A 15,644-nucleotide genomic window follows, 5' to 3' on the forward strand; every position below is an offset into this window, starting at 1 on the left:
AGGAAAAAATGACATCCATCTTCAAAGTTTTATAAACTAATCAGCATAAGTTTTGTCATTAGAAAGAAAAAGAGAAAATCTGAGTCAATACAATGGAGCTCTGTGATGGCTGGAGTTTTAGTTCACTAGCAGTGGCAGGCTGTAGAGAAGAATGCAAGATATTCAGGACACTTGTGCTCCTAACAAAGACAGTGCCAAGTGCGCCTTTGATGGTGGAGTGATTGCTCAGTGCCTAGAAATTCTGAATCAGCACCACAGGGAATGAATCCACCCAGCTGCCATGCTTCAGCCATGCCACAAAAACATTTTCATGGGAGCAAATAACAACACACTTTGGATCTAAGCCAAGCTCCCAGAATGCTTAGAAGACTGTTTGGGAGTGGTCACAGACCTGTTACCGGGCATAGTTATAGAATTCCTCTATGTTGTATATTGGGGATACCAAATCCCATTCTCTGTGGTTAGTTACCATCTCTTAGACATATAAGAAAATGTATGAGGATTCAGCCTGCCCTGAGGTGTAATAAAAAAGGATTAAAAAAAAAGAAAGAAAGAAAATGTAGTGTGCAATAAGGTATGTCAGGATGTTTTATTTTAGTCAATTGGAAGAAATAGATTTGTAAGCAACTCCAAGAGTCAGCTTTTACGACCAATGTCACCCTAATATTTTTAATTTAAAAATAAAAAAATAGGTCCATATACCAAATCTGAGTGTGAGAACAATGAACACACGTTCAACTTGCTGTCATTCCCATACTCACAGCCAACACTGCACAACATTTGTTCTCTGTGCCATGAATGATACAACTTTCATCTCCTTTAAAATATATATTCAGGCCCTGGCCGATTGGCTCAGTGGTAGAGCGTCAGCCTGGCGTGCAGAGTCCCGGGTTCGATTCCCGGCCAGGGCACACAGGAGAAGCTCCCATCTGCTTCTCCACCCCTCCCCCTCTCCTTCCTCTCTGTCTCTCTCTTCCCCTCCTGCAGCCAAGGCTCCATTGGAGCAAAGATGGCCTGGACGCTGAGGATGGCTCTGTGGCCTCTGCCTCAGGTGCTAGAATGGGATGCAACAGAGCAACGCCCCAGATGGGCAGAGCATCGCCCCCTGGTGGGCATGCCAGATGGATCCCGGTCAGGCGCATGCGGGAGTCTGTCTGACTGCCTCCCCATTTCCAGCTTTGGAAAAATGCAAAAAAAAAAAAAAAATATATATATATATATATATATATATATATATATATATATATATATATACATGTATATGTGTGTGTGTGTGTGTATATATATATATATATATATATATATATTCATTTTTAGTTGCCTTAATAGAAGATTCTTCCTCATGTGCCCCAGACAAAATTCTTCCAGAGCAAACATAAATTTTATCTCTTCATTCTACCTTTCATTAAATGGGGATTAGACCAGGAAACCTTAAACATTTTTCTTTTCAAACTAAAAACACAATATGATTAGAGTAAATTAAAAAATAACATTGAAACTATCTTTTAACAATTGTATAATTTTTATATTTTATATACATATATAGTATACTTAAATTCTTTAAACCATATCAGACATTCTATTTTAAATTCTTTGGTTTTTCATTTAACAAAAATATCATGAAAAATTTTCTATATTGCTATGGAGTATTATTAATTCTAATGTTTAATCTTTTTTTCTGTTGTTTGGTGAAGCCTGCCCATCATTTTATTTACTTATTTTTTAATTGTCTGTATTTGCAAATAGACTTGTCTATGAAGAAAATCTTAAAGAGTCTACAAATAAACTCCTAAATCTAATAACTTTTAAATCAGATCACACAATACAAGGGCAACATATAAAAATAATTATATTTCGCCTGACCAGGCGATGGTGCAGTGGATAGAGCGTCGGACTGGGATGCGGAGGACCCAGGTTCGAGACCCCAAGGTCGCTAGTTTGAGCGTGGGCTCATTTGGTTTGAGCAAAGTTCACCAGCTTGGACCCGAGGTCCTTGGCTTGAGCAAGGGGTTACTCAGTCTGCTGTAGCCCCATGGTCAAGGCACATATGAGAAAGCAATCAATGAACAACTAAGGGGTCGCAACGAAAAACTAATGATTGATGCTTCTCATCTCTCTCCGTTCTGTCTGTCTGTCCCTATCTCTCTCTCTGACTCTCTCTGTCTCTGTAAAAAAAAATAATAATAATAATTATATTTCAATAGTTTAAATAAAAAATTGGAGACAAATTTAAAATACAACTGCTCACAATAGCCTAAAAGAAATAAAGAAAATATTATTTATAAATCTAACAAGACATATATGGGTTCAGTATGCCAAAAACCCCAAAATGCTGATGACAGAAATCAGAAGAGTCCTGAGAGATATACCACACTGTGGATTGAAATATTCAAATAGTAAAAGTGACAGTTCTTCCCAAATTGGTTTATCTGGTCAAACTTTCTAGAAGAATTTTTCTTGTAGGTATAGACAAGCTTATTCTAAAGTTTATTAGAAGGGTACACTTGAAACTTATATAATCTTATTAATGAATGTCACTCCAATAAATTTAATTAAAAACAAAAAAAAATAAAGTTTATTTGGAAATGCAAGGACCGTGAAATAGCTAAAACAATCTTGAAAAAGAGCAACCACACCCAGGCAGAGAGGGCTGGGAAAGAACCAGCCCGCAGCCAATGCCCGTTGTCTATTAGACATTTTCCATCCGTGATTCCATTTCATCCTCACAAGAGTCCCAAGCATTATTCATTATCATCCTAAATTTGTGGAAGATGTTAAATTACATAACTAAGGTCTCACAGACAGTAACCAAACAAAAAAAGCCACGTCTGTCTGACTCCAAAGCTCAGTGCAGTGCCATTGATAGACTGATTCAGTCAACAGATATTTATGGGTCAGCTACTTTGGTTGGCATTGAACCAGGCACTAGGGGAAAAGCGTCTAGTAAACATAGGTGGTCCTGCTTTCCTGTTACTCACATGATGGAGGAGATGAACTCAGACATTAATCATAGAGTCACTCAAGTCAGTAAAAACTAAATCTAAGTGACTGCTAAAACAGAATCCTTTGATTGTCTCAGGTAGTCTAGAGGCTGTTCCCCTCCCCACCCTGTGTCCCCCTCCTTCAGAATTATAAAGAAAAAGAAACTCTAACAACAGATGCTACCTTTGTGTCTCAAAATCTGGACATTTTTCCTGAAATAAAGCATATGAGAAGTGTTGGGCAGGTAAAATATATTATGCTCACTTTGTTAAATACGGCGCTGCCCATGAGGAGGCCGTCGCCCAGATGATATTAATGTGTGTTGAGAATCCTTGTAGCCTGGGGCTTGGTTTTGGGATTAAGCCTTTCCCACCCTTTTTGATGTGGGGTGGTACAATCCAATCATGCCTCAGAGAAGTGACTTTGTATTAGAGACTTCCCTATTTTGTATATTGGATTAGAGGTTGTGAAGCTACAATATAAAATGGGGACGGAGCGGGAGCTTGCCCTCTTGGTTCCTGAGATTATCATTAGAGGAGAGAACAGAGCAGAGAGCAGAAGGAGGCCACGTGGAGTAGGCCAGGAGAAGCAGCTAAGATGGCGGAGTGCTGAATGAGATGCCAGTTTGTGTAGAGTTTGTATCTGGGATAAGGAAGGAGATGGGGAACTGAGGAGAATAAGACTGGTGAGCTAGAAACCTTTGATTCTAGGAAACTCGGATAAATCAGTAGCTTTGTGAGCACTGAATGTGAGTGGGTTTTGGAGCCCAGTGAGTGTTTTTACTTGCCTGCCGGGTGCAAGCTAGAATTAAAGATGACAGCCCATCTGCTTTTGGCTCCTTTGTTTCTTTACCGACTGTCCGAATCCAATGCGGACCTGCATGGGCCAGGCTGCTGTGATGGTGGCCCTGGCCCTGCCTGCTGGCTTTACAAGAAGCATTTCTCATAGAGATGGGCTTTGCAAGATTTAGAAAAGATTTTTTAAAATTGGCATCTCTTTTTATGGTAGGAAAGAGCTAAAAACAATATCTGTTAAATCCAAGGTTGGGTCCTTTCAGTACAACATCAAGTAGAACCAGCAGTAATTACCTGGTGATTTCAATCAGCCTAGGAACTTCAATTATAAGTAGCAAGTTATCATTTAATTACTCTGTCCAAAGAAGGGGCAGAAGCTGGGTACTGAGTCAGGGTCTCAAGTCTCTAATGGTATTTATCTAGTAATTTTGGGAGGAATAGTCAGGGAGTGGCATTTAAACTAGTGCATAAATGCAGCACTTGATTTTCTGGCTGTGTGTAAACCAACCGTCCTGGGTGTCCCTCTGTACTCATGGCTTGGGGGAAGTTGGGCCCCTGGGGAGAGCCACACCCTAGAGATCTGACTGTGCAGAGAAGGTACAGGGGTGGGGCTCTTTCTGGGAATTGGTGTGACCCATCCGCTGAGTCATCCAAAGATTCTGACAGCAGCCTGGCTGATGTGGGGGGTGGGGAGGGGTGCTCTGGGGCAATGGCTCCCAGCTGTCTTGGAGCCTGTGTGTTGTGAGAGGATGATTATTAGATAAGGATTTTCAGTAGCTGAGTTACTCGGACAGTTCCAGTTTGTTATTGCTTCTTTCCTCAGGTAGCCAGTCCTCCCAGTTCAGAAAGGTTGGTTACCAACTACTTCCTCCCTTCCACCCTCCCCCCAGTCCCACTATGAATTCTGCTGCCTGAATGCTTTTTCCTTCCTTCTTCAATCTGAATTCCACCAGTTCTTTGGGGCCTTGTTTAAGTCCTTTAATGTTTCTACAAGTCCTCTGTTCTGATTTCCGAATGGCCCATAGCCTGCCCCTGAATTTCCAGAGCCCTTGATTAATTCTATGATGCATTATGGTTGTTAGACCTTTCCTCGTTGGTTTATTGGTTTCTGAATTCATTGATTAATTCTCTCATTTAAGAAACTATTTGAGTGACAACTTTGGTCCAGGTTTGGACAAAGCTCCGGAAATTCTTCAAAGAAAAAGGAGCTTCATAAAATGTCTTGTCTCCTAGATGCAATATCCACTCCTACATATTGGAACTATCTTGTTTTGGTGGCCACTGTCTTTACTCACATTGTCCTTCTCTTACCTCACTGTTGTCACTCCTACCTCACTGTTCCATCCAAGGAAGTGCTCTGTGCACTCTGGAATGAGTGGATAAATAAAAAATAAAAAAAAGCTATCCATCAGTCAACTCAGTAACCTAGTAATTCAGTTCACCATTTTTTTTCCAGTTCACCATTTTTAAGCTTTGTTCTTCTTGTATCATAGAGAATCAAATACCTTAATGTAGGTATGCCCACTTCTAAGGGAAAAAAAGGTTGAGCTAAAAACCATTTAAATAATTCAAAGTTGAGTATGAATATTCACTTTGTAGAAGAATGTTTAGCTTTAGAAAAAGTTTGCCACAAAATTTCTTCAAATTGTGAGCTTCAGTCTCTAGAACATTCAAAATGTAACCAGCTATTTAGTCGTGGAAATATGAAGTGACAGGATAGAGAGGGACAGGCAGGAATAGCCATGCTGGCGTTACCTGCTTGGGCTGCAGTGGATGGAGACCTTGCTTTAAAAAACAGTCCTCCAAGAACAGCAGTTATTCCAGCTGCCTCCTGATGTTGGATGCAAGCAGAGGTGCACTGTAGTTATGAGCCTTTATCCCTTTACATCACTCAAAGGCTATTGTGATACATGCTGGATTGTTAAGTTTTGCTAGGTAATGCCTTTCAGGTCTTGGCCTTATAAAGGCAGTCCTTTGGTTTCTATGGAAGCCCAGCTGCACGTGAAAGAAAGGGTGAATTAATGTGGAAAGGAAAATGATGGGGGCAAACAACCCAGACTGTGTAATCACTAAGGCTTTCTTTTCTATAAAGATTATTTCAAGGACCACAGAAGGTCAACTATCCTGGGTGCTGTATTGGCAAGTTCTGCCCTTTGCAAGTTGGAGATGAGGAAGTGGGGCTAGCACGGGGGACAGCTGAGTCCAGCTTTGGCTCTGTCCAAGACGAGATCGGGCTTCCTCTTGCTGCTACTGAAGAAGGCTTTTTGTTGTTTACAAATATAGTTTAAACCAATCCATGGAGCATCACAGTAGCACTATTGTATGGAATAGTAACTAGTCATACTTTTGAAGAACAGAATGGCAAGTATGTTCATTTAGACCATCCTCTAAGAGACTAATCTATACGGAACAGACACAAAGTAGTTTAATACCAGAGTTTTGGTGACAGAATTTTATTGAAAGTAGATAGGTAGGGAAAACTTAAATATAAAAACAGAAGCAACATACTGGGCTCACGCTGATAGAAATTATGAATGGTTCTCATTTGTTGGGTAAACGCCTTGTGTTGCTGGATTGTATTAGCTATTTGACATGTACCATCTGACTCCCAACCATGACCATCAAAGGTAAATATCTCCATTTGAAATGAAGGCAAAGGGTTAGGGTTAGGAGCCTGCTGGTCACACAGCCAGACTGTAATGAATCTAGGATTTGAATCCAGCTCTGCCTCACACTTTAATTAAAATATTAATTATTAATTTTTAAGAATAATAATCTATATTCTCGCTGAAGAAAAGAAACAAATACAATTTTCTATTTTCATGGAAATAAACCTGGCAATACAAAAAAGTACAAAGAAGTAAGTTAAAAAATGAATACCAGTCCCACTAACCAGAATTTACCATTGTCTACAATCTGTGAACATCAGTTTAGAGGTCGTTTTGAACATAAACAAATTGAAGTTAAGCATTAGATAGCTTTAAAAACCAAAATAACTTCAGAAAACTGGAATCATACATAACATGTACATAAGTATAAAAATATAACAAGTAAATTTAAGAACATTTATCTAAAAAGTCAAACCAAAAGTTAGGATGATTGATCTATACATTATAGGAGGTCGTGTAGATTAGCCATCATAAATTCTGCTAAACAATAGCACTGCTTTTGATAAAGACTCTCATTGATATAAATTTCTTCAAGCTTATGGACCTCTAATACCTAGCTCTCTATTCTCTGGCTTTAACATGTTCTCCAAATTTTTCCCCTGGGTTTTGTAAATAGCAAGCTAATGTTTCCTTTCAGAAGAGTGTTACTGGCATTGTCTTGTAAAAATTTGTCCATAAAGCTATCCACCCAGCATTCTACCATGTCATGTTGTCATTTGAATCTCTCAAAAGGCAAAATATTGCCAGATTATCCTGACCATCATCCAGACATGCAATCATCACCTTTTCTTATAAAACAAAGATTTTATCTTTAATTTAGAAGCATATTTATTAAATAACTCTTCCCCAAGATCTACTATTAGCTTGCTGTTTTTTGGGGGTCATCTCTTCATTAATCTCATGTGTCTTTGTTTTTTCCATGGTCACATGAGAGAGCTCTGAGACCTACCTCGTCTGCATAGAATATCTAAATATTCTCATAAAATGAAACATGTTTTCACAATTCAGATAACATAGAAAAACATAATTAGGAACATCAAAATACTCCCGAGGCAGCAGAAGACAGCCTGGACCTGCCTAATGGTCACAAGGTCTGAACCTCCATATCTTGACCTAAGTTATGTTTCAGCTCCTGAGCCCTAAGGCGGAACAACCCCCTGGTTACTTTCTCATAAAACCAGACAGAGGGACACAGGAACAGACCTCAGAGCTGTCCCCAAGACCAGAAGAAACGATTCATCAACCTTACCTCACTGCCAACCTTGGCTCCCAGCACCCTGAACCCCTAACCCACGGTGTCTCGTGATCATGCCCAAGTAAATCTGCAAAACTACAGGCCATTGAGGAGTTCAGGCTTTTGAGCATTAGTTTCCCATTCTCCTGGATGGTGTCATTCATCAATACAATAGCCAATATTTCTCCACTGCAATTCTCCTGCCTAGTGTGTGGCTGCCAGCACCATGTGGACCGACTCTGTTCTGTAACACTGTGAGCACTGAGCTGGCTGGGAGCATTGCTGCTGGTTGGGGTTCTTGCCATGGGTCCTCACCTCCAGGGAATGAGGATGATGGCACCCAGTGAGGTCTGCTCCAGTGTCGGCAGGCTGGTGGCCAGGTCGGTGTTTTTCACATCTGTGCATGGGTATATATCTAATTGTGGTCCAGGATAAGCAACTGGAAGTGTTTCGTGCTGTCTCTGGGAAATATTATAGAAGAAAGAGGCATGGTTTTCTCTTTCCTGCTGGATAAAAAAGCAGGTAAAAATGCTATATAAAAGCAGAGTGGTTCTGGGACCATGCGACAGAAGCCATGCATTAGTTTGGTAGAACAGTAAGTTTGGAAAAGGCTGGCTCCTTCATGATTGCAGAACCACAAAAAAACCCCAAACAAACAAGAAAAAAACAAAAAAACCCAAAAAACAAAAAAACCTCCAAAAAACGAAAAATCTTGACTGCTCTCCTTTGGACTTTGTTTAGATAAAAGTTCAGTGTGCTTGTTTGTGTCTTGTTTAAACTGTCTCTGCAGAGCTAAACCCACATACGTGCTGAGTAGAACAAGAGCTACTTTTCTGAAGGACAATCTTGCTTCTATTTTTATTTTATTTATTCATTTTTAGAGAGGACAGAGAGAGGGAGAGAGAGAGAGACAGAGAGAGAGAGAAGGGGGGAGGAGCTGGAAGCATCAACTCCCATATGTGCCTTGACCAGGCAAGCCCAGGTTTTCGAACCAGCGACCTCAGCATTTCAGTTCGACGCTTCATCCACTGCGCCACCACAGATCAGGCCGACAATCTTGCTTTTAAATAGGACTTTTCCGCCCACTCACTCCCCTTCATTCATTCTTTGAAAAAAATGTTAAGTGTTGTATACCGAGATGCTTTCACATATTACCTAGGAAAGGACAGGAAATTGAGCTCAAAAGCGGTGGCATCGAGAAGAAGTCAGATGTCATCGTCACTAATATCTTTTTTTAAAATTGCCAATCCTAGAGTGGTCTTGCAGAGGTAAAGATGGACTAATAACATGGTTGTCACAATGCAATCAGTGCTCACCATTCTGCTTTTAGTGCTAATAATAATCACAGTAGGATATGAGCATCTGTACCATTTTATTGTGGAAACTTGTTTTGTTTCTCCTCCCTTTCTTTGCAGCACGTATGGAATGGCAGGCTGGTGCAAACATTTCTTCTCACTTCCTAGGAGCCAGTTTCTCTGATGGACTCTGATGGAGCCAGAGTCTAGTTTTCCACTTGGTTCCTGGCTCATTGATACAGTGTCATCTAGGAGATGCAAGACCTCAGAGACACAGCTGCTTGTGATGGGGCCCTAGAGCATGAACCATAACCAAAATTAAGTTTATGGAAAAGAAGAAAATGCAAAAAAAAAAAAATATTTTCCTAAGTTTGGGAATAAGAGCCATATACTTGTTAAATCACTTTCAATTGTTGAGCCTGACAAGTTGTAGAAGCACTTTATAAGATTACTTCTCTTAATTTACACTGTCTTCAAAGGTAGTTTCTGCAAAATCCATTTACTTATTTATTCTTATTCAGTGAGAGAAAGAGAGGCAGAGAGACAGATGCCCACATGTGCCCTGACCAGGTCCACCCTGCAAGCCCACTAGGGGGCAATGCTCTGCCTATTTGGGGCATTGCTTCATTGCTCAGCAACTGAGCTCTTCTTAGCGCCTGAGGTGAGTCCATGAAGTGCCCAGGGCCAACTTGCCCCAATTGAGCCATGGCTGCAGGAGGGAGAAAGAGAGAGAGAGGCATGGAGAAGCAGATGGGTGCTTCTCTTCTTCTGTTTCCTGACCAGGAATTGAACCCAGGACATCCACACACAGGGCTGATGCTCTACCACTGAGCCAACTGCCCAGGGCCTCAAAATCCATTTTTCAATGAAAGCAAATGAGGCTTGGAAACATTAAGTTGCCTATCATTACATGGGAGGCTCTGGACTAGGTCTGTGTGGCCCCCCCAAAGGTCTTGCTTTGAACCATCATTTTTCTTGGCCTCCACGGAGAATCTTTCAAGCACAGTGGGAAGGCTGTGGCAGAGACCTGGGCTAGCACAGTGTAAGTAGCTCCCTGACTTTGGGTGTGTCTACATTTGAGCTTCTGTCTCCTTGTCTGACAGCATGATATCCTCCTGTGCCCACCAGCAGCAGAAGTCATTGCCCCAAGACCCAATTTGTCATCTCATGCATTGGCTGATTAATATGAAGAAAACTGGGAGGAGTTTATTGGGTGACAGAAAAGGTGATGTGGGAAGGTTCCCACAGGAAGAGAGGTACTGTAGGTAACTCACACACAGTCACTCTCCCACCCCATCCTCCTTGGAAGCAGCCCTTTGTCCTGGAATCGGGTGACTCAGCACTTGTGAGGGGAGCCCAGGCTGAAATTGCCAGAGGAAACCAAACAATTCTTATTTACCAAACTGTCAAAATCCTATCATTGCAATTAAGGAGATAGGCAATTAACTGTCTTAATTACAGCAGCTGCCACTTCATCTGAATGCTGTAATTTACAGAGAGAATGGGAGGAGACTTTAAATTAATGTGTATCTTTAAACAACGAAAAACAGTGACGGAGCCTGAAGAAAATTGTTAGCAGTGGTCGCCGAGCCCTCCCCCCAAGAGACATTGTGATGAGACATGCTTACAGAACACCACGATTTCCTTCGCCATTGTTATCTAATGGTTGCATTCTTTTTTTTTTTTTTTTTTTTTTTTTTGTATTTTTCTGAAGCTGGAAACGGGGAGAGACAATCAGACAGACTCCCGCGTGCTCCCGACCAGCATCCACCCGGCACACCCACCAGGGGGCGATGCTCTGCCCCTCCGGGGGGGGGGGGGGAGTCGCTCTGCTGCGACCAGAGCCACTCTAGCGCCTGGGGCAGAGGCCAAGGAGCCATCCCCAGCGCCCGGGCCATCTTTGCTCCAATGGAGCCTTGGCTCTGGGAGGGGAAGAGAGAGACAGAGAGGAAGGAGGGGGGCGTGGAGAAGCAAATGGGCGCTTCTCCTATGTGCCCTGGCCGGGAATCGAACCCGGGTCCCCCGCATGCCAGGCCGACGCTCTACCACTGAGCCAACCGGCCAGGGCCAATGGCTGCATTCTTAATAAATGTCAGAGTGACATTATTATAGCCTATTTTTTATACAGTGCAACTGAGTGATTTCAATAAGAATATCATCTGTGAAGCCCTCTGCAAGGGCCAGCTCAGTTTTTTTTGTTTTTTTTTTTAAACTCATCTTTAAAATAAAGATATTTAAACCATCAATCCAGGCTTATGGACAAAGAAACAAGCTTTTAAATTTCAGGATTTTAAAGGGTAGTCTGATTTGCACCAGTACAACCACTCTCTGTGATAAGCTTTATTACCACACACATTCCAGATGAAGAAACCAAGGCTCAGAGAGGCAAAGAAACTAGCTCAGGGTCACAGTGCAAGCTCTGAAGTGGCTAAGTCAATTGTAGAGCCAGGAGCCAAGGCCAGGGCCACCATCAGAGCAGCCCAGCTCATGCAGGTTCGCATTGGATTGGGACAGTCGGTAAAGAAACAACGGAGCCACAAACTGGTGGGCCATAGTCTTTAATCCTAGCTTGCACCCGGCGGGCAAGTAAAAGTACACACTGGGCTCCAAAACCCACTCACATTCAGTGCTCACAAAGCCACTGACTTATCCGAGTTTCCTAGAATCAAAGGTTTCTAGCTCACCAGACTTATTCACCTCTGTTCCCCATCTCCTTCCTTCTCCAGCGTCAAACTACACAAACTGGCCTCTCACTCAATACTCCGCCATCTTGGCTGCTTCTCCTGGTCACATGGCCTCTTTCTGCTCTCTGCTCTGCTCCCTCTGCTCTCTCATGCTAATCATCCCAGGAACCAAGAGCGCAAGCTCCCGTTCTGCCCCCATTTTATAGTGTAGAAATCCAAACCTTTAATCCAATATACAAAATAGGGAAGTCTTGCATGACTTGTGGTGGCGCAGTGGATAAAGCGTCGACCTGGAAATGCTGAGGTCACCGGTTCAAAACCCTGGGCTTGCCTGGTCAAGGCACATATGGGAGTTGATGCTTCCAGCTCCTCCCCCCTTCTCTCTCTCTGTCCCTCCTCTCTCTCTCTTTCTCTGTCTCTCCCTCTCCTCTCTAAGAAATGAATAAATAAATAAATAATTTCAAAGTCACTTCTCCGAGGCATGATTGGATTGTACCGCCCCACATCAAAAAGGGTGAGAAAGGCTTAATCCCAAAACCAAGCCCCAGGCTACAAGGATTCTCAACACACATTAATATCACCTGGGCAACGGCCTCACGTGGACATAATACATTTTATCTGCCCAACATCAATGTCAAGGCCAGAGGTGACTTTAGAGTTTGCCTTTTCCCCAAAGGCTGGTTGGCAACATGAGGTCACGGCACCACAGTGAGGGACCTGACACAAGGGACAGGGCAGGGCTGTGGCAGATCTAAGGTGAGTAGCCCTTAGAAGTCAATGGGTGTCAGTAGCATGGCTGGCAGGTCAGGGGCCAGACTCAGCTGTGATTAGAGATGTGCATCAGTCCCCAGGAGGCCCAGGGTGGGGTGTTAACAATATAGGGCTTTCAAGCCCACTGACCAATCTTCAACCCTCTGCTTCTCCACTTGCTAACCAGGTGACCTTGGGAAATGCCTTTTCTTCTTTTGTCCCTGAGCTTCAGTAGCTCCATAGTTGTTCCACCTGTATACAGGGAACTAGCTCAGCCTTATACAACTGCTGTGAGGATATAAAGGGATGACACATGTCAAAGTGGCTAGAAGAGTGGCTGGCATGTTGAAGTGACACTCAGGAAGTGTTAGCTCCTCCCCCTCTTCCCCAGAAGGGGACAGGGCAGGGCCTAGATCCAGGAGGCATGGGGGTGGGGATATTTCTGAGTAGTTACCAGAAAAAACAAACAAACCTAGGGGCCTATGGTAGGAATTTGACCACATATTGGGGGAGGGAGAGTCAAGCTTAGGAACCAAGTGGACGCCCAGTTAGCATCATCAGGGACCAGACCAATGCTGGATAACAAGTACCATGAACTTCATGTTGAATCCCAGAGAGTTGTTTGTGGCTGGCAAGGGCTTCTGCTTCCAATCAGAATAAATACTGAGACCTGTGCACGACACCTAAAGGCTTTGTGGAGAGGTGGGATGCTGAGTGTAGGTGACAATATCAGAAAGCCAGCTGTGTGGCTCTGGGTCCAGGCTCTCTCTCGGCAAGCTCCCCACTTAGCCCTTGCACTCTGTTCTGGCAGACTGCAGAGAGATTGTTGATGAGAAGACTAATTGAGGGGTGTGGTTCTGTGCCTTAAGACACCCCACCTTCATTTGGCTCATTTGTGACAATCTCTTCTCTTGTGTGATTGAACTTTGATCTCTCTTCTGTAAAAAAAAAATCAGTGTTTTCAAAGCAATCTAATAATTTAGAGATAAAATTACATAAAAGTAAAGTTGATGCCTGTAAGAATCTTCACAGGGGAGCTGAGAAAAGGTTGAGACTTACCTGGTAACCTCTGCAATGCAGACAGGAGCCCCTGACCTTGCTGGCATTGGGCCCTAATGTTGTACCACCTTCCCCTGCCCTCTCCTTCACTCCTGGGACCGAAGTCTATCCAGGATGTCAATTACCAGGAGCCTGATGTAATCTGAGGTCTGGATAGCCTCTTTCAGAGGAATGGGCATTTTAAATATTTCTATCTGTTACCAACATAATTATAGAGGCACCACTCACCTAACCACCAGGAAGAGCTTAGCCTGGAGGCCGTAATGCTCTGTCTCAGAGAGTTGCTGGAATTTTCCCAGGAAAGGAGGTCAGAAGACAAAAGGTCACAGGTGGTGGCAGCAGGGAGGATGCAAGACAGAGGTTTGGACCTGGGGCATCATCTTGGTGATCCCCATTGTCTTAATAACTGATTTTCTTATTCATCTTGGGTGGGAAATTGCTGATGCGAGGAAGGTGGACTCCACATCTTGGTATTCTCCACGTACAAAGACCGAGCATGGAAACAACAAAGGTTTTAGGCCTTCGCCAAGGGGAATTACTTTTGGGCAGACTTTTGGGTCCCTGCCCATCATGCTGTGATTCAGCCATCTGAACCTGTCAGGGAACTCTTCGTTGCTCTAATAGAATTAATTACAAAAACTAGAGCTTATGAATCTCGGAGACCAGCTGGTTAAATGAGGACACTACCTAAGTAGTTCCAAGTAAGGTTTGTCTATCCATTCAGAACATCCTCGTGGAGCACCTACTGTGTGTGTGTGCTGGCTGCTGAGTATCCAGAGGTCACAACCCAGGCTACGGGAAGACCTAGAACAAAACTCCAGGTCTCTTGACTGTTGGTCTTTTACTTTTTCGTACCCCATGACAAAGTTGGTGAGTCTTGTCAGGGTCCTATCTAAAGTGTTTTATAAAAATAATTGAATGAGAGTCTCAAGAAAGAGAGTTTCACATTTGCCTATTGTGAGTGAAGAGACTGGAAAGAGACCAAGAGAAGAAAGAGGAGTCTTTGAAACCCGTAAGTAGGCCTACGTGAGTGGAAGTGGTCAGGGGACTATAATGAGGATCTCCTGCAGGTTTGGGAGGGCGTCTGAACCCCGCAAAGGGCCAGCTGTGACTCAGCTGTAAGCTGTTGTTGCTGTTGTGGGGAAATGGGCCCTGTGTTGCCAGGACTTCCAACTTTTTCAAGAGAAAACAGATTTTTAACGGCAACTTTCTTGACTTGCTATGCACTGAGCAAGCTGAACAAAGCATGCCATTGAACTTATCCTTTACCAGCCATTGTTTTTATCCTTGCAGATTCAAAATTAAAAAATGACCTAGATGTCTCAAAAAATAAAAAAAGATTGTTACCTACCTTCTTTAATCTCATTCTGCCTTTCCTGCAGAGCTATTCATTGCTTTAAGAAAGGTCCCCGAGTTAAATATTCATAGTGATATAACTGAAAAAAATTTGTTTCCTTTTTATTGAATTTATTAGGGTGACACTGATTAACAAAAATTATGCACAATTCTATAACACATCAATCTGTATACTGTATTATGTGTTGACTATCCCCAGTCAAGTCTCTGAGTCAATTATTCACAGTGATTTAATTAAAAATTTTAATTTAGTGGTAGAATTCCACTAGCAGAATCCATTTCAGAGAGTATATTAGGGAGGCTTTCAAGAACTGAAGATAGGCTAAGGGAAGCCCACCTGGCCGAATCTCAGTCGTGTGACAGCATTGCTTTCCTGCTCTTTTCTCCTGGGGCTCCCACATTGTCTCAAGGGGAATGAGATGGTATCCAAGAAAATTGTACCTTTTCATAAGAAAGGAAACTCCACCTGATTCCTGTCTATCCCTCGCCTCTGGAGATGGGCACACCCCGCTAATCCCCAGGGCTCCTGGGCTTGGGTGCGGGGGAAGTTTCCTTGGTTATCTAGGAGATGTGATCCTAGGGAACAGGTTTGGCCCTCATTACTCAAGGGGAAGAACATATAAAAGAGAATAGCAGGAAATAGGTTAATTCTGATTGTCGATCTCTGAGCACACAAGTGTGATATTTTAAATACAGATCGATTTTCACTGGCAGTGATAGGGGAGGAGGTTTTTCCAGTAAAAGGTTTGAGCAGAGACATGGAGATGGGCAAGTTCCAGCCATGTACCAGTGTTATCTATTTGGTGGGGTTACTGCAATAG

The 15,644-nt window shown here is 42.8% G+C and overlaps 1 protein-coding gene across 1 annotated transcript in view; it reads left to right on the forward strand.

Moving 5' to 3' along the window:
* Positions 1 to 9,639, forward strand: part of ADSS2 (adenylosuccinate synthase 2) — a 76,178-nt gene extending 66,539 nt beyond the window's left edge. Inside the window, exon 13 of the mRNA XM_066381831.1 lies at positions 9,095 to 9,639. Within this exon, the coding sequence (XP_066237928.1) occupies positions 9,095 to 9,168 (74 nt within the window). The 3' untranslated portion in view covers positions 9,169 to 9,639. The remainder of the gene's footprint in view (positions 1 to 9,094) is intronic.
* The last annotated feature ends 6,005 nt before the right edge of the window (positions 9,640 to 15,644 follow it).

Source organism: Saccopteryx leptura, chromosome 1, assembly GCF_036850995.1.
Source record: "Saccopteryx leptura isolate mSacLep1 chromosome 1, mSacLep1_pri_phased_curated, whole genome shotgun sequence".
NCBI classification, from domain to species: Eukaryota; Metazoa; Chordata; class Mammalia; order Chiroptera; family Emballonuridae; genus Saccopteryx; species Saccopteryx leptura.